Raw genomic sequence first — 21980 nt, 5'->3', positions numbered from 1 at the left:
AATGTTTTAGCTGCCACTACAGTGAGTATACACCTGTAAAAACAACGAGACTGGTTTAACTGGCTGCAGTTGACCTGACCTCTTGACCTGAAGTCAAACTGATGACACCTGTAGCAATTCAAACATCTGCTGGAGAGGCTATTTGTTTTTGGGACACAAATGTAGCTAGATCTGTGCTGAAATGTCCCTGGACCCATGTTTGTGGTCTGAGTCGCCTATCTTGTTTGTTTAGTGGGTGGACTCTTATCCCCAACAAAACCTTCGCTTCTATGAGTTTCAATTTGAGTCTGTTCAACTGGATTACTAATGTACAGCACAGTAGCCATACGCTTAAACTGTAACAACTGCAAGTATGTTTCTCAAATGAGAATGACTATGAAAATAAAGAATGACTGAAAATAAATAAAGAATGACTGAAAATAAATAAAGAACGACTAACAAACTCAGCCTGTAGTGTAGTTTGTCCTCTGACACGTCAGGTTAAAAACACAACAAAACTGAGAAGGTTAATTCTCTGACATATCACCTCACCTCTGAGATATCACCTCAGCGTGTGCAACTACAACTCATTCATTCCACAAGGCTCAGCCTTTCCTTTATTCCCCTCCTTCCAGCCCGCCCACTCCCTCTCTCTCTCTCTCTCTCTCTCTCCCTCCCTCTCTCTCCCTCTCTCTCCCTCTCTCTCCCTCTCTCTCTCTGCAGCCTTCGCTCAACCTGTTTATCTGAACTGGGCTGAGCTCGACACACTCCCGGCTCAGGGGGAGGGCCTAGCCTGCTTTCAATCAATAACTCCTGGAATTCAGAAATACAAGTAGGTCCTGTCTCTGGCAGACTGTACCACACTCTCGTGGAGGACGTGCTCCCTGGCGCACTGGTAGCTGGCTCTGTCTGCCACTCTCTCTCTCTCTCTCACTCTGGTTTTGCAGGTTTGTCTGAGTGTGTTTGTGTGTGACGATGGCTGAGCCAATGTCTCCGGATTACTTCAGCTGCCCTCTGTGCGTGGGCCTACTAAGGGACCCCGTGGCTATCCCCTGTGGCCACAGTTTCTGTATGGACTGCATCAGTGGGTACTGGAACGAGGCCGACTACACAGGGATCTACATCTGCCCTCAGTGCAAGATCACCTTCACCCAGAGGCCTGTGTTGAGGCCCAACACTATGCTAACCAAGGTGGCTGAGAAAATCAAGAAGACGGGTCTGAGCCTCAACCTCAACACGTCGCCCGTGAACAGCTTCGCCGGCCCGGCCGACGTGCCCTGCGACTTCTGCTCTGGGAAGAAGCTCAAGGCCGTCAAGTCCTGTCTGAACTGCCTGGCCTCCTACTGCGAGAAGCACCTGAAGCCCCACTACGAGTCGGCCACCTTCAAGAGACACAAGCTGGTGGACGAGCTAGGGAACCTGGACCGAAAGATCTGCCCCCAGCACCAGAAGTCCCTGGAGCTGTTCTGTCGCACCGACCAGATGTGTATCTGTGCTATCTGCACAGTCAGCGAGCACAAGGGCCACGACATCGTCTCAGCCGAGGCAGAGAGGAGTGAGAAACAGGTAAGAAGCAATCACACATCCTCTCTCAGTATCCGGCTTCCATGTGCAAACTGCACTGTCAGTGTGACCTAAATAGAATGAAATACAATCACATTGTATTTACTGTGACAAAACTCGAGCAGGAACTGACAGTGTGACAAATCACTCAATCATAAGCCAGGAACCACTTCCCTGATCCGCCCTGAGATGCACAATAACCACAGCGAGCGTTGCAGTTTCAAAGGTTAACCGACTAAAGGTTTATTCACCAAGGCCTTTTAAAAGACACATTTCTCCCGTTGAGAACATCTCTTGGCGGTTAGTCAGAAGGGAGGCATGGGATAGAGACGTGGGGAGCAATAATTGGGAGAGGTAGGTGCGGGTTGGGAATGTGAGTTAAGGCAGACATGTAGTATTCTCAACCCCCACTCCTATCACTACAGTTTGTACTTTGACCCAGCTCACCGTTATCAGCTACTCTGGCCACATTCACCGCCAAAACAAGTACGGGACTCTGATTAGACCTTACGTTGCTAGAGGAATGTCTTTATAATCAGTGCTGAAAACTCCTCTAAGCTTGTCACGTCACAGCTGTGCATACTGGTGGGGTGAGAGAGAAACTAGCACAGATATGCTACTACAGAGCCTCCATTCTCCTGAGCTGGACCCCACCTGTGGGAGGAGCTGGAGGTGATACTGGAATGCTGCAGTATCTCCTGGTCACGAACCAACAATAAACACGGAGCTTGTGACCATGACGAGCCACTGCATTTAGATGAGCCCCCATTCAAATGCATGGTTTGTCAGCAAAGTAGAGTTCTGGGTCAAAAGCTACTGTATATTGATAGGGGAATGAACAAATGAATCATTCGGAGAAATGTTAAGATTATGTAGGATTATAATGTCTACTGATTATCGCAACTCAACATGTATGACATCATTTGAGTAATAAGAGACAACGTTTTTAGAAGAGAGATAAGGTCATAATTCAGGCTCTTGGGAATGGAGTGGAGAATGGACCGTCTGGTTCTTCTCATCCTCTGATTTACAACCTGAGTCTCCCACGGCTGACTACTCCTCTCTCACACTCCACTCCCTCTCTCCCTACCCCCCCACCCCCACCCCTCCCCACCCCCTCCCCACAGATTCCTCACATTCCTTAAGCTTATCTTGAAGAATGGGTCTGCGGTGGGCTTGAGTAAAGACTGAATTAGAACCCCTCACAGCTCTCTATAGGCCAGGACGGGAGCACCTTGATACATCTCTTTAGAAGTCAGGCAGTGGAAGTCTCACATTCCTGACATGACTCAGATTCCTACAGCCCTGGTTCCCCTCCTTCTGAGATCAAGTTGGACAAACTTAGTAGATCCTTACGATTCGGTTTATAAGTTAATCACAATGACTCTATAATAGCGAAACATAAATCGAAAGATGTGTTGCTGGTTATTTAAGAATGCACAATATGTCCCTATCTATTACTGACACACAAGGAAAGATTCATCACCGCAGCACACAATGTCGTCTTATTATCCAAATCTGGTTGGCATAATCCGACGTGGCGCTCTTGAGATAACACTGTTGTCATGAATAAACCACTGGATAACACAAGATAATCAAACCAAAAGGGTTAGGGCATAGTTACAGTAATAAGTGTGATTGCACAATTATGATCTGTGCCACATGAATACAAAACATGAAGGCTGCTGAATGTTAAATTGTGGTCATCATGTTGTTAATGATTCTCTTTCCCAACCCCACCAGAAACTGCTGGGAGTGGCCCAAGCTGAGATCAGGCAGAAATGTCAGGAGAGGGTCAAGGAGCTAGAGGAGTTGAGGACTGCAGTGGACTCTCTAAAGGTAAGAAAGACCTCTCTCTCACGCAGATATTGATCAATATTTATCTCGTCACATATTCTGACCATCAAACATGTTGAGAAATATATATATATATATGTTTATATATATATGTATGTATATTTCGGTTGTATGTTTGGGTTGAAACTAACTTCCCTGTGTTCTGACCAGAGCTCTGCGCAGAGAGCCATGGCAGAAAGTGAGAAGATGTTTGAGGACATGATCCGCTCCATCGAGAGGATGAGGTCAGAGGTCACCAAGCTGATTGGCATCAATGAGAAGGCTGCGTTCAACCAGGCCGAGGGCCTGGTGGAGAGGCTGGAGCAGGAGATTGATGAGCTGAAGAAGAAAGAGGCCGGCCTCAAACAGCTGTACAGCACCGACGACCACATCCACTTCCTGCAGGTGAGAAATTCAGCTTCACATCCACAGAGCAAACATACCGCGAGCTCCGATATTTGCTTTGCCAAGGATGCTGGATCACTGCTCTAGCGATGTGGAGGAGTATTATGATGTTTCTTCAGGAAGCATAAAGTCTGACTATAATTCGAATGGCTGCGTGTCTCTGCCGTGCTTGTTGTTTGTGGAACGTGCTTATTCACAGTGACCTTTGATTTTCAGAATTTCAACTATCTGTGCACTCCCACGGATGATGGATTTATACCCCGAGTCACGGTGAATCCAGATTTCTCGTTTGGCGCTGCCAGGAAAGCTGTGGCAGAGATCAAAGAACGCCTGGAGGAGATTGGCAGAGAGGAACTGCAGAAGATCTCCAAGTCAGGTACCTATATACCTACCAGCAGAATAAATACAGCACTGTTGTTAGTAACAAAGAAAATGAAGTGGAGATGTGTTGCTAATCTTACCTCGTCTCTCTTACCTGTTACAGTCAATGAGGTTCCTGTTTATACAACAGAAAGCCGGGTCAGAGAAAGAAGCAGCAGGGGTTTGTATTCCATTAAAATCACCACTCCGAGCCATGGTGCCACCTGTTTATGCCAAGCCCTTTTTAAAGGCTACTAAATGTTAGTTGTTGTTTTGAAGATAACATATGTGATTCGTCTCTAGTGAAAGAAGTTACAGTGGACAGTGCTCCACCTCCGGAGCCCAAAAGCAGAGCTGATTTTTTGAAGTGTAAGTACCTCCTAAATGAATCCTACCGTCTTCTCACCTTAATCTGTTCAATCAAACGTGTTGCCACATAGGCGTCTAATGTTGAGCCTGTCACATTTCACCTGGTGTCTAGACTTCTGCCAGCTCAGACTGGACGCCAACACCGCCTACAAGGAGCTGCACCTTTCTGACAGCAGCAGGAAGGTGATCCGGACCAGGGAGCTGCAGCCCTACAGCGAGAGCCATGAGAGGTTCGACAGCTTCGCCCAGGTGTTGTGTCGCGAAGCCCTGTCTGGCGGTCGCTTCTACTGGGAGATAGAGTGGAGCGGGGAGTTCTCCATGGGAGTGGCCTACAAAGGCATCAGCCGCAAGGGCAAAGGCTCTCTGTGCCTGCTGGGCTATAATGATAAGTCTTGGAGTCTACTGTGCTCTGACACGGGCTACTCAGCCTGGCACAACAGGGTGGACAAGGCCATCAATGCCCCCCACTCCCCCAGGATAGGGGTCTACCTGGACCATAGTGCAGGGGTCCTGGCCTTCTTCAGTATAGGCAACACCATGACCCTCCTGCACAGGTTCGAGACCACCTTTGTTGAGCCTCTCTATCCTGGCTTTGGAGTTGGAACCTCAGTCAAGATCTGTCAACTCAAATGAACATTTAGATATCCCTGTGATGCATTGATGATTTTTTTTTGTTTACCATACTTTATTTTTTAATACTTGTTCAGATGTTATTTGAAACTCTGTAAGATTTCCCAGATGTGAATTTGCTAACAATTAGAGAGAGTCTGGAATATTGTTTTGTTATGTACTGTAATCTTAACTTTCATCTCTGACCCAGATATTCTTTATTATGTTCTCTTTATTAGGTCCTGTGCAAAAAGCCTACAATTTGCCTACTATTTATCTACACAAGGGCCAGTAATGGCTATACAGTATATCAGTGTACTTATAATAATTACTGAATAATAGTTGTAATTTTTCAATAAAGTTGAATCAAAAAATTGGGTGTATCCTTTCATCTGCACTATTAAATCCCCCTTCCATTGCAGTATCTATATAACCCGTTTCAAAGAAAATTACTTTATTGAGGTAATAATAGCCTACAAACTGCACACAATGAGTTTGTCTCAGCCATTAAATCAAACTAGATATTATTCATGACCTGAATAATCTGGGTGATGTGAGAGTTAGGCTATAGCCTAAACAGTTTAAGGACTTAGGGTAATGGCCTGTTTAGCCTACATAAACAAAACATAAATATTATTTAAACTTTAGCTGACTATCAGCAAAGGCAGGCCCCATGGGTTTACTGTAACCAAACACAGACGGTCACGGCACGGGAAAAATCCCATGAATAGCAGGACGGCAAAACTCATGACGATATGTTGTTTACAAAGAATGGAATAAAATAAAATACGATTATTTCGTATCTATTACGTTATGCAATGATTCTAGTAATGCGTGTAGCTATAAGATGCAGCTTTTCTCTTTTCTTTTGATTGTCCTTTTGGGAGGGAGCTATCTGACATCCGGCTCTACATTGCGGAGGACGGCAAAAAGTTAAAATATTTGAACTTTGGCCGTCTACCGTCACCGAATTTTACCGTTCTGCTCTCGTCCACAATGCCAACCGGTTTGCCAGATTCCATTTGAACGCAGCAAGGGCACTCATTTGAAAACATTCGTTTTATTGGCCATATATGGTTCACACATATTAGGAATTTGACTTGAGTAATGGCAAACGCTGTTGCAGATGACTTATAAGGACAGGGTGGAGGACAGGACAGTGAAGACATGACAGTGCAAACGAAATACAAAAAAACTGTGCAAATACAAAACAGTGCAATATACAAAATATGATATACTGTTCAAAAGGGAGGCACAAATGCAATTTCCGTAATATATACAGCATGAAGAGTGGTGAGTATGTACAGTGTGTGTGTGCAGAGTGTAGTGTGATAGATGAGCTATGTTTTGTGTACAGTGTGTGCAATGTGTGTGCCATTGCGGTACGTGGGACAATCAGAGGTCATGTGCAAGTGGTATAAAGTCAGTGGGGGGGGGGGGGGGGGGGGGGCATTGTGGGGGATATGAGCATTGTTAATGAGTCTGATGGCCATGGGAAAGATGCTGTTCTTGTTGACCGGGATGGCAGGGGTCGGCCCGTTTTAGGATCCTGGAGGCGTGCAGGTCCGGTAGGGATAGCAGTCTACAGCCGGTCACCCTTTCAGTGGAGCGGATTGACAATGCACTGCAGTCTGCCCTTGTCTGTCTGTTGCTGCGGAGAACCAGATGGTGATGGAGGTGTAGAAGAGTATCATTATTGCCTTTGGCATGTTGAATTTGTTCAGCTGCCTCAGGAATCCTCCGCTGTGCTTTCCTGGGAGATGATGGTGCCCAGGAAGAGGAAGGAGTCAACAGTGGTCACTGAGGTTTCATTCAGTGTGATTGGAGTAGGCAGGTTCTTTCTAAAGTCAATCAGCTTCACTGTCTTGAGAGCGTTGAGCTTCAGGTTGTTTTGGCCGCACCGGGACTCTAGTCGATCTCCCACCTGTCGACAGACTCGTTGTTTTGAATTTGTTTGAATCTATGTGAAATGTGAAGCTGGGCAAAAACATCTCTGACTCCTGGACACCACTATCTCCCGGGACCTCAAAAGGGAGAAAAACACCAGCTCCCTCACAAAGGAGGCGCAGCAGAGGATGTACTTCCTGAGGCAGCTGAAGAAATTCAGACTATCAAAGGAAATGATGGTACAGTAATCTTCTACACCTCCATCATTGAGTCCATCCTCACCTCCTCCATCACCATCTGGTACACCATCGCTACAGCCAAGGCCAGGGCAAAACTGCAGTGCATCATCCAAGCCGCGAGAAGGTGATCGGCGGCAACCTGCCCTCCCTCCTGGTCCTGCACAACATCAGGACCCTGAAGGGGCCAGGAAGATTATGGCCGACCCCTCCCACCCCGGCCATAATCTCTTCATGCCCCTCCCCTCAGGCAGGAGGCTGTGGCCCATCAGGACCACGTCTGCACGCTACAGAGGCAGATTCTTCCCCACGGCCATCATCTTCATTAAGGCCTGTGTCCCCCTTTTGATCCCGCAAATGTAACCAAATCTTAAAGCTAGTCACAAACGCACCTGTTGCAAAAGCCTTTGATTGTTCACAATGGGATTTCCATTCATATCCCATAATGCTTACCTTTGTGTATAATGCCCTCTGCTGGTAGAATGTAGGCTAAATCTTATCTCAGCTGTGTCTTTTTAAATGATTTGTCCACACACAAAAGGCAGACCGTCTGTGTTTTGGAAGTGGTGAAGAATTGGATCATCAAGAAAATAGAGCAGTAGTCTGCTTTGAATTTGACTGAATGTTACGTAGCCTGGGGCATGATATTTGCTTTGTAATGGTGGTTTCCAGTCTAAGCGGATAGTAATCCCCCTGTCTAAAAACAGGCCTACCCATAAACCTACGATGCAATACGGCAATAACGTATTCTGGAATAGGGTACTTCGTTTGGTATGTTCGTGTTTTATTCTAATTTGTAGCGAGTGGCGAAACTAGGCTGCTCAATTCGGCATTTGTATGACAGGATACCAGCGCGCTCTAGACCGGAAATGAACTGAATAAAAACCGAGAGCCTGGTGACCATGGAGGTATAATATAACGGCTGGTGACGCGAGACGTTATTACGTTGTGCGTCAAATGACCTCCTCTCCTCCCTCCTGGAAACCATAGAGACGAAAGTGATGTTTACGCACTAGAGCCATTTGCTACTGCTAGTGCTTCCTAAACTAGATAGGGCCTGCTCGGATAGCGAGCTTAGATTATTCATGCGCTCTAAACTGTGCTATTATCGCGTAGCATCATAAACATTCACAATAAACGTTGCTAGCCAGTTAGCTAGCAAGCAAATGAACGTTAGCTAGCTAGAAAGTACAACGCTAACTATACAGTGTAGCAGCTAGCAGCTTACCATACACATCTTGTTTTCATCAGATCTCACGCACGTTAATCGACACAAAATAACGAGACAACGTGACAATGTTCAAAGCAAAGATTATTCTAATTGGACCGAGTGAGGTAAGAAAGGTGACTGACGGAGCAAAAGGACATAACAGTATCTGTTAGCCCGTGTCTCCCACCTCTCCACTTCCCAGACAAATGCAGCAAAAGCCATCAGTCAGGTTGTCATGTCGCGTCTGCATGGCTCCCCTTGCTTATTTCAGACTGAAGCAGACTTGCAGCGAAACGTTTAGCTACTGACCCTTTAGTGGAAAGTGCGGCAACACGTGTCTCAGTGTGGGAAGGCTAGTCACTAAGTTTGAAAATGCTTTAAAATAATTCTCATGTTTCAGAGTGGGAAAACGGTACTGTCAAACTTCCTTTCTGACACAGTGGAGACCGTCGGTGGCGAGTACAATCCCACTCAAGGGGTCAGGTAAGTGGAGCTGCAGCCCCTCGTTTGGACTGAGCCTTCTTTTATCTCATATCTAAGGAAGAGGTCATTTCTGTTTAACCTAAGTTTGTTGTCTCTAGGATATTGGAATTTGAAACCCAAAATGAAGGCAGCGGTGACAAACACTCAAGTTGCGAGGTGGAACTGTGGGACTGTGGTGGAAATTTCAAGTAAGGGCAAATATTTCTTCTAAGCACTAGTAAAATGCACTGCCCTCCACTAACTTGTATGTTATTATTAGGTTTGAATCCTGCTGGCCAGCCTTGATGAAAGACTCCAACGGGGTGGTCATTGTGTTTAATCCGGACATTCCAAGCCACTTGGAAGAAATAGAAACATGGCACTCGGCTTTCATCTCCTCTCAGGGGCTGCAGGACAGCCAGTGTCTTCTGATGGCTCACCACAAGCCTGGCAGTGGAGCAGATAATGCACGGCCACCACTAGGTTAGCAGTTACCTTCTACAAGTTTTCCAAACGGTTAGGTTCTGGCATTAGTAATATAACAATATGTGCCTTTAACCTTTGCTTGTTTCCTTTCTGTGTGTAGCCTCACATTTGAGCAGGCTACCGCTCATTCACTCTAACTTAGAAGAGGAGCCAGAGGACACCAGGCAAGCGTTCCGGAGATACTTGGAAAATGTTATACATACATTGTCAGAGAGCCGAGAACGAGAGGAGATGTCAATCTTAACCTAATACGGTGTCTGAATTGCCCGGCAAGTGTCTAATACTGTTCTCAGTATGCCCCATATGTTTACAGTCTTCAAATGGATTGTTACTAATCAGATATAAGTCAGTGAAGCTGGTGGCAGGAAAGCCAACAGTGAGGCTGGTGCAGGTGGCATATTTGAGTTGAGGTGCTACAGCAAGCTTCTGAAATGTGATATTTAAGTGAATAACTACACTTTGTTTATGTAATACTTTGTCAGCAAATTACTCAAATAAATCAGAAAACATTTTGTGTACCTGGAGATATGTAAAAGACACATGTTATACTTCTTAAACAATAGACATTTATTTATTAATTGGATCCCTAGAGTTTGGAACTGGAAGTTGAGAGCAAACAACACTCAGAAGAACAAAAAGTGCCAGGACAGTCCATGTTTTAAACATTGTATCCAATAAGACTTCCTTTCCCAATCACCTCTCCGATGTAGAACCACATCAGTACTTCAGTAGCAACCAGACCATTCCTCACAGCATCCTGTGAAACAAAATGATGATCAATGCTTGTGATCACAATTAGGGCATTCAAAGAAGACAATCCAGTTTCCAATCGTGCACGCAGATCACCACAACGTATCATTTGCATTATACTTTCTGCTCACCTTAACTGTAGTTTGTCCCAGACGTCCAGTCTGGAAGCCCTTGACGATGTCTTTAAGACCACCGATGGCCTTGGGAATCTCGGAAGGGGATGGTGGCACAAGCTCGACGCGGGCATAATACCAGAAGGTTGCTAGCCGGGGTTTAGAGTAGGTGACAGCGGCTGAAACAAAAACAGTGGTGCAATGTTATTTAAGAAGAATAGGCCTATACAACACGATACTTGAGCCCAGGATCCCTGATGGTTACTTTGAATTATCTATCCCCTAGAAGACAGCCATTCCAGACAGGCAGTGCCACTGTCACTAGGCTGCGTAACAGTTAGCTAGCTAATGGTAGCTAGCTAGCTATCGTTAGCTACTTGTCACTTGCATTGATAGTTAGCTTAGTATATACTGACTGTATAATATTAAATGCTTGAATTGCTGACGACAGTACTATCTCAGTAAGTTGTTGACTTGTAATACTATTTAACTTGCTAAAAGCGCTAGTGAGCTTGCTAGCTAAGCTGTCCCAGGTGCTGTGTGCGTCCTCACAACACAAGGCCACGCGAGTCACTGGCGGATCGTTAGCAAATATGCAGCTGTTCTTTCAATAACGTACGTTTCTTATCAGGAATAAACTTACCGCCGACCAATGTAGGTACTTTGGCCACCAATTTCTGCACTGCCTGTGCCATGTTGGATTTGTTTGAGTGAGTTTTTCCGGCTACTTGGTCCGCGACTGAATGTCACCTCCAACTAGAAGGACCCAATCCTATAGCTGTCCGAACTACTGCCTGAATCTCAACTGCCCTTTATGTAACGACCACTGAGCTAACGACCTCCTATTACAGGTGCACTGCAGTGGAAAAAGTTACTGCTCTCTTCATCATGCGTTTGCTAGCACTATTTTTCACGCACACACACACACATATGTTATGTTATCTCTTTAGATGTACAAAATTGATCATACTGAATTAAGTGAAAATCAGTACATCCCTACTAGCACAGTGCGTAAAGCCGACGGGACACATTGGACCTAGCTGACACGTGCCTATACAGTCGCGAAATAACCAAAACAACCGACCTCAGGGAGACTGTAAGGGAACGGAGCCGTCACTGCTGCTGAAATCCGTAACTACGATGTAATTAAATGACGTGACAATGCTGTTACATTACAGTCCCACCCTGACTTTATTGGAAATGTACATTTGTCACAGTGGGTCAGAACATTTGTAAATTAGGCTACTTAGGTTTTAAAATGAATTTTGAAGTCATAGTTACAGAATTGTAATAATGAGGAGCAATCCTGCATGTCTGTTTTGTGTGTAATTTCTAATTTACAGTTAATATTAACACTAAAGATTTGCAGTGTAGGCCTAATAAAAATAATGACAAAAATATGCCTACGAATAAAGTCCTAATTTTGCAACCTAAATGTATATTGGAACATTTTGACAGAATTAGATTATTGAATAGAGAATAGAGAATATTATTTACAAAAGAAAAGGGCAGGAGTTCTGGGGAGCCTAGACCTGCATTACATCTTAAATGGTGTTGAGAGACTCGCGTTGAGGTATCTGATTAGCCGGAGAACATTTACGCTGAATTATTAACTATGGCAAATGTTAAAATTTAAAACATGTAAATAAAACATGTAATGTAATGTAATGTAATGTAATGTAATGTAATGTAATGTAATGCATCATCCCCAACATAGGCGGCAGCAGTGAGTAGGCTAAACAAAGCGGAGAGCGCCGAATCGCCGGTAGAAGAAGACAGTCGATGCGCTGTGGATATTAGACATTTAAGTGTACAAATGTGCATTTTATTTGAAAGGTGGGAGACTACAAACTGTAGCCACCTCGGAGAAAAGGCTTTCATCTTTCCACCGATGTGTTTACTTTGGTGATTAACAAAACGTTTTGTCTGTAGACTCGGACGAGCGGGCCGAGGAAGCGCGTTCATAGGTAAATTGCATTGGGAGTAACGGCGTTATCTGTAGGATATCGCCCTGGACCAGGGGGAGCCTACCTACGCCCTAGCGGCACATCTCAATAAATACTTTTTAACTTTTGGCAGTTGCTTTATTTTGAACGAGAGAATATTATTATAATATTAACGCCAAATCCACGATACTCGTGAAGGCGCCTGCGTTGTTATGAACGGTACGCTGCTAGAATCGGGTGCTAGAATAAGCCAGCTAATTTATGGCAACAAAGTCTTTATTGAGATATGCCGCTAAACGCGTGGGTAGGCTCCCCAGCTCAGTCTTTTGGTTTAATTTGCAATAGCACTTTCATCACACCTGTCTGAAAGTGCCAATCAAGTGATTTACAGTGATTTTAGAACTATGACTCACACAAAGTGGTTTTGTCAAAAGAGCCTTACAAACCGTGACGTCACAGAGCGCCCTTGTGACGTGAGCCAGGAGGTGTATAAAAGCCAGAGAGCGACAGAGGAAGAGCAGCCAGAGAGAGAGAGAGGGGGGCGTCTCCCTCTCTCTCCCTGGCTCTCTCTCGTGGGCCAGAGAGAGAGAGAGAGAGGAGGAGGAGATGTCAGATTGATATCTCCTCCTCTCTCTCTCTCTCGTCTCTCTGGCCAGAGAGGGGGGGAGGAGGAGATGTCAAGATGGTATCCTTCTCCTCTCTCTCTCTCTCTGGACCACTGAGAGAGAGTCAGGGAGAGAGAGGTAGATGTCCTCTTCTCTCTCTCTCCTCTTCCATGGCTCGGAGGAGGAGGCGGTGGTGGTGGCAAATTATAAAAACTAAATAAAGATTTTTTTTTAATAATAAAAACTGATTCTGATTCTGATTCTAATTGTAAGCTATAGTGATAAGATAAGATAAGATATCCATGTTAGCATATAGGAGTACTGTTACTATAGTTAATGTTAGCACTTCAGACTTCCACTGTGTCATCAGCTGCTGGCCCCTCTTCCCAGAGCAACCGACGCATTTTCAACCGGAGGTTTCGCATCGCCCTGATTCAACCAGGTGTTATGCGGAATTCTGTGACCATCAGTGACCAGATCCGGTGGTCACTGATTTCCGCATGTTAATACAGCGACATCTGGGATCACCGAAATGTGTGACCACCGGTCACAAAATCCGATGGTCACACATCCCGGTGCGTTACACAGAATACAAAGTGTTAATACACTTTGAAGCTTCAAAGCACCGCCACCACCACAGAAGAAGACTACCTCAGAAAAATAATTTCACTCGGACAGAACGCGTCTAAATCAGTTATTTAATGGTAGCGCCAAAACCCAGCATTTGTATGTAGCTTTTTATTTATGTATGCTTTTTTAAATTGCATTTTTGGGGAGTCAAATAGCCTAGACACATCACAAATTACATACATTAAAATGTAAAACAACTTGGATAAATACATAAACTATGTTACAATACTGATCTAATTAACTGATTCATTTTCGTTTAGTCATTGTGAAGCATTAGCTGCTTGCGAACCCCCCAGACGCCTGCAGATCTCACATGAGATCAGGGTTTTTAGTTTGAAAGTAGACTAGACTATATCCAACCATAACCTAAGATAGATTGTCTTGCTTTAATTTAATTTGAAATGTTTTTCGGTCTGCATTCAATAACAGAAGTTAGGTCATGTGTATACAAAATCATAAACACATACAGGCTAGGTTATATACACATACAAAGGAGGCAGATACTCAAATACCACAACTTAAGTAAGATTTCTGCAGTGTAGGCTGAAGCTATAGCTTATAATGCCTATACCCTTTTAACAAAACATCATATTTTACTTCAAAAGGTCACATCAAACATCATCGAGACAAGCAAAACAAAAACAACATGCATCCTGTGCCCTGCCCTATATGCTAGTGTTTCTTTCTTATTTTCATATTTGTTCAATACATTATTTTGAAACTGTTTGTTTGTGTTTACCTTACTGAGTGTTCTACATGCTTTCAGTTCCTCTTTACAACTGTTCCATAGATGCACTCACAACTGAGATTTGGACAATATACTTTATTGTTCCCAAGGGGAAATTCCTTGGGGATTCCTTATCCTCACTAATTGTTTTGTGAACGTTCCTCTTCAATCATATTGACAGTCTCTCTTATTAATAAAATTAATATTAAATTATAATAAATTATAACTTTATACTTTAAATGATACTTTAAGGTAAAGTTGTTTTCTTTATAATTTGAAAGGTTTTAAAGCCAACCACACTTTTACATTTCAGAACCTTTAATTCAATGAAAAGTAAGTTTGTTGATTCTCTACAGGAATTTCTTTGTTTGTTTATTTATTAATTTCACAATGCTTATGACTATTTTGAAGTATGAAGATTGTATTAGTATTTGTTTTATACATATTTCCCCATACATCCACACAGTACTGTAAGTTATATATGGGACCACAAGGAAGCAATACAAGGTGTATAATGACAATGATTTAAAAGATCTTTAGTATTGCAATTGACTGACATTTTAACTTATTATCTATTATCACTCCAGGAAATTTTATGTCAGACGCTCTTTCAATTTCAACATCATTTGTCGTTTGTTTCAATTTAGTGTGGCTCGTTGTAGTGAACCATCAAGGTACGTATCATCTGCAGTCACAGGGCGGATATAACTTCAGTTTCAGCTTTCAGCTTTTCAGTTTCTTCCATCTGTAAAGGAGAAATAAAATCAAAATCAAATGATGAAATCTATTGACCATATTATTAACATACCTATGCTAATACCTAATTATATATATATATATATTTAATTACTATTATTATTATTATTTTTACCTCAGAGCCATGGAGATCTTTCTCATCGGTAGAGGCAGTCTGGCTCTGTTTTAGCTTTCTGGAGTCATTCTTCCTCATAACCAAGAGAGAAAGAAAATGTCCCCCCTCCTTCACCAGCACAATCACATCCTCCAGGTATTTCTTCTCCACATTCTGTCCATTAACTTCAATCACCACATCCCCCTCCTCTAGTCCTGCTCTATGGCCAGAGCCCCCAAGTCCCACCTACAGGAGGAGAATAGACACAGTCATTGGTGATTATTTGCTCCTACTCATCAGGTTTGAACGTCTTTCTGTTTCGTTTAGGGACAACACCCTTTTGCTTATCTGTTAGTTAGCTTATTGCTAACTTATTGTTGAACAATGGCCATTAGGCTATGTCTGCCCTACCTGACTTATGAAGGACCCTGGAGTCTGCTGGACACAACCCAAGTTAAAGCCAAAGCCTAGAGGTCCTTTCTGGAGGACACAGAGTTGTTGACTGGGCAGGCCTGATGGAGCCTCCTTTGAGACCTCCACTGCATCTGGTGTTGGTGACACCAAGCTCTCCTTTTCTTTTTCACTGTCACTACTCCCACAAAAAATGAGAGGAGATAGACCCAGCTGTGTGATGAAAAAGACATGAAAAAACAATTGTTTGCTTTTTAGATATTCTGTATATAAATAACATCGTTTTAATAAACCAGAACTTTTCATTTAAGGAATGCCGTATGTAACTTTTGTCCAAGGTTGACAAGTGATCTCACCCACCTGTGTATAAAAGTCTAGTCCACGAGCAGAGATGGTGGTGAAGGTGACCTGCTGGCCACTCTGCCGCACTCTGTCCACAATGTCTTTGTGTCCTAAGGACTCCACTGACTCCCTGTTGACCTCCAACAGCAGATCCCCGTCCTTTATGCCTGCCTTCTCTGCTGGGCTGTCTCTGTCCACCTCACGCATAATGTGAACTACAGTTGAAAACATCACACTCAGATTTACAATTGTGACAGAGTTACAAGTGTGTGTGTGTGTGTGTGTGTGTGTGTGTGTCTCCCTCACTTTTGCACCCCGATGGCGTCTTCTCCTCTCTGAGGAGGAAGCCATATCCCTCAGGCCCAGGGACCAGGTGGAGTCTCAGGGGTGTGTGGGGCAGGTTGTGGGCGCCGACCATGACGGGCAGAATGGGCATCCCCCTGCGGATGTAGCTCTGCTCGCTCTCGCCGTCGATCACCAGGACGGTCATGTGGTCCCCGCACTTCTTCACCTGCACGTGGGCACATCATTCCTTATCAGTGTCACGACAAGGCTGATAACCAAAGGGTACAGAGGGCAGCCTACCATCTTGTTAAGGGCAGAGTGTGTGAAGTCAGATACTGTCGCTCCGTTCATCCACACCAGGCGGTCTCCCTGACACACCCCTGCCTTCTCAGCCGGACCCCCACTTATGACGCTCACAGAGAACTTGCCCTTCTCCCCTACAGGGTGGTCATATGACTCAAAGTTAGCAACCAGAGGGATATTAAGGTACCAGACAAGATGTAATTGTCAGTTCCAGAAATTAATATGGTGAATAGAATCTCTAACCTTCCACGGGCACAAAGTTGATGCCCAGGCTGGAGTCTGTATCTCTGGTGATGTGGTAGAGACGCGGCTGCCTGCAGCCTGCCCCCCTGTGGGCTGTGGCCAGGGCCCGGAGGTCACGACCCTGTGACACGGCCTGGTCATACTCCTTCCCATCCAGCACCAGCAGACACAGCTGCGGCCCACTTATCTTTATCCGTCTGGCCACCTGAGCCCCAGAGAGAGAGAGAGAGAGAGAGAGAGGGAAGTGAGGTTTATGGGTGAAAATTATATTTGTTTACAAACTTTAGTATGCAGGTGTGTTTAAGGCTGTCTCACCTCTTCATGAGGGATGCCATCTACAAAACCTTCGTTGACCTCCAGAAGCCGATCTCCATCTCTCAGGCCGCTTCGCTCCGCCACCCCCCACTTCGTCACCTGTCTGATCACATGACCACAGCAGTCCCTCTCCATGCGCAAATGGAAGCCAAAGGACTCGCCTTCTTCACGCTTGAGGACACAAAGGCGCGGTGTGGGGGCCAAAACACACTCTGGAAAGCAAGGAGAAGGGTCACTCATTTAGAGTCTGTTAGCTCAGAGAGGGAGGAATGTCTGAGAGGGAGGGAAAGAAAGAAAGAAAGAAAGAAAGAAAGAAAGAAAGAAAGAAAGAAAGAAAGAAAGAAAGAAAGAAAGAAAGGAAGGAAGGAAGGGAGGGAGGGTGGGTGGGTACCTGTATCTGAGATCACCATTGCTGGGTTGTCTATTCCCTCTTTAGGATTGAAAGTGAATTTCCTGGAAGAGATTTATTTTAAGGATTTCAACATAAAAGAATAAAAGAGATTCATATGAAAGATTTTCAACATTATGAGGTATTAATATCGGCACATGCTGTTCTGTAGGTTTTTACAATAGTTCAATCTGTGGTGCAGTTATCTGTGCACGTGAGGGCTTATCTTGCGCCCAAAGTCTTGAAGCTGTCAACCAAGCAGTGTCAAAAGTCAGCCATACTGTAGCCCAGCAAAGCTGACTTCAACATCTGTTACCAGGATCCGCAGACAGGGACAGAATGTGCAGTACTTTGATGATACTTAGTTTTTATTCAACCCAAGAAATGGACACAAGTTTTGTCAGACTGCAGTATATTCAGGACTCATTCCTCAATGGGCCTGGTTTGGCTGGGCCGGTGAAAAACAAGAAAGAAAAAGCCCAAGGCCTACATGAGTGAGGTACGAGACCCCCACCGACCACCCACCCACTTTACAGTTTTATAGATTGTATTGTATAGTGGACAATATTGTATTTGCCACTTTTTTATTGTATTTTGCACTGTCCTGTCTTGTTGTTGCACTCTGTTTAGTGCCAATATGCCAAGGCAGATTCCTCGTAGGTGCAAACCTACTTAGCAAAATAAATCTGATTCTGATTCTGTAAACTAATACTTTACAGGACTGCACATACTACAACTTGGTAAATACATAGGTGTATTAATGATGCCGAAGACAAGAATTGTCAGAATGTGGCTAAGAATAGACTAAGGGTACAAACAAAGAAAACAATACTTACTTTGTAAACTCTATGACATCCACCAGACCTGGATGAAACAGGAAATAGATACAGTAGGGTCAGCCTGCATCTTCCATGTGCAACTAATGTTTTACATAAATGTATTACATGTATGAAATAAATTCAAACTTACAGTTAGTTAATGAATGCCTGTGGTGCTGCCTGCTCTAAAGCAGCCTCTTTAATGCTATGAGATTGCTGTGTGAGCCTTTAATTACATGGTTGTTGACCCTAGTTATCAGCCAAAGCAATATAAAGCAGTCCACAGCGGGAGGCGCTATAGATGACTCGACCCAAACAAACCTCTCAGATGAATCATTGTTTTTCTCTAGGGGTGAAAGGTGAATACTCAGAGATGGAGAAACAGTTTCATTATTTAAGGTTGAGCATTTCAACCTAGGTTGAGCATGCCAACCTTTAATAACTAACCTATTTCCCCACCTCTGAGTTTCCCCATCAGGTTGATGAATAAGGTGGTAAATAAATAATGGTACAAAGGCATTTGCAATGCTCCTCTGTGTTGAACTCCAAACAAGTTCACCTTGTACAGGAAATTCAATAGCAACAGAGAGCAACTGTTACATTCTGTAACATCAAATCATACCACGGATGCATACAGGTAAAATACATCTACGTTGTTCAACATTCTAATTGCAGCATGACTGTAAACTATTGAAATTATTGTGCCATAGAGGCCTAGCCTGGGTCCAGCCGTCTCAACGGAGTGTAACGTGTTGACAATTCTGTGTGATATCAGGTTAATAGAGGCCGTCTCGTGTCCATGAGGATACCGTTCCAACACTACCAGTGACACGTGAAAACAGTGAAGTATAGCCTTGCTCCTGAACGCAACCTTGAAACATCACGCATCAGACAGAGCCCTGAGCAGCGTGGTCAGATCATCAGACAGAGCCCTGAGCAGCGTGGTGACATCATCAGACAGAGCCCTGAGCAGCGTGGTGACATCATCAGACAGAGCCCTGAGCAGCGTGGTGACATCATCAGACAGAGCCCTGAGCAGCGTGGTCACATCATCAGACAGAGCCCTGAGCAGCGTGGTGACATCATCAGACAGAGCCCTGAGCAGCGTGGTCACATCATCAGACAGAGCCCTGAGCAGCGTGGTCACATCATCAGACAGAGCCCTGAGCAGCGTGGTCACATCATCAGACAGAGCCCTGAGCAGCGTGGTCACATCATCAGACAGAGCCCTGAGCAGCGTGGTCACATCATCAGACAGAGCCCTGAGCAGCGTGGTCACATCATCAGACAGTGTGGTTCTGCTGATGGCGCTGTTTGTTTTTCCCTCCATAAACCTCCAGCTATGGTGGATGAGGCCGCAAATCAGAGTTATGACATCAGCATGTTCCCTGTGCTTGGGAGCAGTGGCATGGCACCCTTTGAGGGGCAGCGATTTCAGGCTTCACAGGTGCAGTTAATACTGCAGTTACAGTAGAAATAACACATAGACTCTGATGAGTTACTACTGTACTTCCAATTTGGTCATTTTGCAAATGGCAAATTCAATGTTTTGAGCTAGTGTTGTAGATAAGCATCTTAATTGCTCGAGGACACAGCAGTAGGCAGTGATGGTCGAGTGGCCCGTTCAGTCACTGGTCAGATGCTCTGACCGTTTGGGCTTTTTTTTTTTCTTTCAAGAAACTGTTATCAAAGAATGAATAAAACAATCTCCTGAGCATACTATTATTTAGTCCAAAAATGACATCATGTGCTATCTACATACGTCAACACAAATGAATAGTCTAGCCACAATGTGATATACTGTACCACTGGATATGAACAAATGGATATGAAGAAATTGATGCGTTAACGACAGAGATTACTGACTAGAGAAGACATTCTGAGCTAAAACAGCAACATGCAGGTTATTGATTAGGCTGATGAATGGGAAAAGATGAGGAACAACAGGAAAAACTGAAACACAGAGAAGCGCCTAGAGAGTGTGAGTCTAGTACCTGTACTTTGTCTCATGGTGTTGCTCTTTCCCAGCGGGCCAGCAGAGATGTAGAGCGATGTAGAGAGTGATCTTCTCCCTCAGCAGAGATGTAGAGCGATGTAGAGAGGGATCTTCTCCCTCAGCAGAGATGTAGAGCGATGTAGAGAGTAATCTTCTCCCTCAGTCTTCCTACACTCTGCGGGAGACTCCACCCTCTCCACTTGTGGCGCAGGGACAGTGCTAGGGTTAATGTTTAATCTTTATAGGCATGTGTGTAAGAGAGACAGAGTGGAAACGCTCTATCCAAGGCTGCTGTCCGGCTCTGTTGGCTGTGAAGGTCACACAGACTGAACAGACACCAGATGAACACACTACAGAGCAGTGTTATGAAAATACAAGCCAGCACACCGAGGAGGGAACGGTCAGAGCCTGTAACAGTACTAATGTTCCCATGCTGGTGTCAATAGTAAAACAAACACCTTCCAAACTGTCTTTCATGCATCTTTTAACAATCTTTTATCAATATCTGTTCATTGCAAAACAACAGTCTAGAGGCAGGTTATTGTGAGTATCGACTCCATGACAGCAGAGGGCTCAGTTACCTATTGATATGTAACATGATGATGTCAGCAGCTGTTCTGCTCTGGTCCCCATTCCTTCTTATAGCTTTGTTTGAGAACACATTTATTAGATCGGAAGCAAGCGACAGGTTTCCAACAAAAACAAATATTTACACAAACCCCGTGAGCAGGAGCGGAGAAACAGGTTATAAATAGTTGAATTTATTATAATCCTCGGAACAGCGTTCAGTACACAGAGCTTGCATTGTTGAAGTTGAGAAAACCATATCAACAGAATGATAATCAAACTAAATCAAAGTAATCTGTTTCATGTAAACAGTCTATTATTTCATTATTGGTCATCAGCAGCATCTATGCCATCATATCATTGGTCAGTCTGGAGGGATACAAGACATTGTGGGCCATGCATGAAAAAGTGCAAAGTGATGTACACAGCTGAGCCAAAACAGGGTCTATTCTGAACAAAACGCAACATAAACAGGTTTTTCCGACTATGCCACAGTGGCATGTCACACCCTGTCCTCTCACCCTGAAACCCATCTATCAGAGGTAAAAGGCCTTTTTGTAGGTAGGCTATTGCACATGGCTACGGCAAGTTGAAAACCAAACATCAGAAACCCAATACTGTATGAACACTAGAAACGATGCATCTGGGGTTAACACCCCAGGTGAAAATGAGAACATTCACAGCAGGACAACTATTGCTATTGCTACTGTATTCTCCTATTCGTGACAGCTTCACAAAACGCTGCTGCCCCTCTATTACAAAAGACTCAACCAGGGGATCAGTGATAATATTGTTAGAAATGATCATCTTAATCATTTTATAGAGATACCCAACCACATGCTAATATCCACTTATTTGTTTTCAGTGGGGGTTCATTTATATGACACGTACATTCTCTTTACTGATGGATTATTTATCAATATCAAGGGAGAGTATGTTTAATATCAAATGTCAAAGGGATCAGTATTGTTGAGAGGCTTCTTGTTCTCCTGTTCCCTCAGTACTATGAGTAGATATTGGGAAGGAATACCATTCTGGTATATGTTCACAAATTGTATATTGTAGTTCATTCTACAAAATCATCATGCAACATCCAGTTGCTAACCCCGTATACCTTCAAGCAGCACTCCTCACACTGATATACAAAAATAAAATTAAATACAAATAAATAAAAAAGCAAGAAACACGTCAAAAAGTGCATATGTACATTTCTATACAGCATAACATACTCACTGTACAATCGTTGATTATATACTCACACTATTATATGCATTATAATGAAGATTACT

The 21980-nt window shown here is 44.0% G+C and overlaps 4 protein-coding genes across 4 annotated transcripts; 2 read left to right on the top strand and 2 right to left on the bottom strand.

Annotated features, from left to right (window-relative positions):
• Positions 1-852: 852 nt before the first annotated feature.
• On the top strand, positions 853-5487 carry ftr82 (finTRIM family, member 82). The gene is made up of 7 exons (XM_084449453.1): positions 853-1545; positions 3286-3381; positions 3550-3783; positions 4000-4159; positions 4268-4324; positions 4447-4512; positions 4625-5487. Exons 1-7 carry the CDS (start codon positions 955-957, stop codon positions 5143-5145), a joined length of 1725 nt encoding a protein of 574 aa, XP_084305579.1. The 5' UTR covers positions 853-954; the 3' UTR covers positions 5146-5487.
• Positions 5488-8540: 3053 nt separating this feature from the next.
• Positions 8541-9651, top strand: ift22 (intraflagellar transport 22 homolog (Chlamydomonas); the record flags this gene model as incomplete). Its single annotated transcript, XM_084449359.1, has 5 exons — positions 8541-8579; positions 8855-8937; positions 9036-9125; positions 9197-9399; positions 9503-9651. 5 exons carry the CDS (start codon positions 8541-8543, stop codon positions 9649-9651), a joined length of 564 nt encoding a protein of 187 aa, XP_084305485.1.
• Positions 9652-9964: 313 nt separating this feature from the next.
• On the bottom strand, positions 9965-11046 carry atp5l (ATP synthase, H+ transporting, mitochondrial F0 complex, subunit g). The gene is made up of 3 exons (XM_084450090.1): positions 10909-11046; positions 10284-10444; positions 9965-10159 (listed from the first exon to the last, which is right to left on the bottom strand). Exons 1-3 carry the CDS (start codon positions 10958-10960, stop codon positions 10061-10063), a joined length of 312 nt encoding a protein of 103 aa, XP_084306216.1. The 5' UTR covers positions 10961-11046; the 3' UTR covers positions 9965-10060.
• Positions 11047-14864: 3818 nt separating this feature from the next.
• nherf4b (NHERF family PDZ scaffold protein 4b) lies at positions 14865-17332 on the bottom strand (the record flags this gene model as incomplete). The annotated part of the gene is made up of 9 exons (XM_084449879.1): positions 14865-14918; positions 15045-15269; positions 15435-15647; positions 15795-15991; positions 16083-16287; positions 16362-16498; positions 16608-16812; positions 16923-17134; positions 17314-17332. The coding sequence occupies 9 exons, from the start codon at positions 17330-17332 to the stop codon at positions 14865-14867; spliced, it is 1467 nt and encodes a 488-aa protein (XP_084306005.1).
• Positions 17333-21980: the final 4648 nt, after the last annotated feature.

The sequence above is a fragment of the Borostomias antarcticus genome (genome assembly GCF_949987555.1).
Source record: "Borostomias antarcticus genome assembly, chromosome: 15".
NCBI lineage: Eukaryota > Metazoa > Chordata > Actinopteri > Stomiiformes > Stomiidae > Borostomias > Borostomias antarcticus.
The sequence above is the reverse complement of the archived record's forward strand: the minus strand, read 5'-3'. Positions and strand labels throughout refer to the sequence as shown.

Bases quoted from the DNA above. Each gene is read 5' to 3' on its own strand.
- atp5l (XM_084450090.1), bottom strand. From the start codon at position 10,960: ATGGCACAGGCAGTGCAGAAATTGGTGGCCAAAGTACCTACATTGGTC. The intron at 10,445-10,908 runs GTAAGTTTATTC...TTTTTGTTTCAG, and splicing joins AGTACCTACATTGGTCGGCG to CCGCTGTCACCTACTCTAAA. The intron at 10,160-10,283 runs GTGAGCAGAAAG...TTTGTTTCACAG, and splicing joins TGGGACAAACTACAGTTAAG to GATGCTGTGAGGAATGGTCT.
- ftr82 (XM_084449453.1), top strand. From the start codon at position 955: ATGGCTGAGCCAATGTCTCCGGATTACTTCAGCTGCCCTCTGTGCGTG. The intron at 3,382-3,549 runs GTAAGAAAGACC...TGTTCTGACCAG, and splicing joins CTGCAGTGGACTCTCTAAAG to AGCTCTGCGCAGAGAGCCAT. The intron at 4,513-4,624 runs GTAAGTACCTCC...CCTGGTGTCTAG, and splicing joins CAGAGCTGATTTTTTGAAGT to ACTTCTGCCAGCTCAGACTG.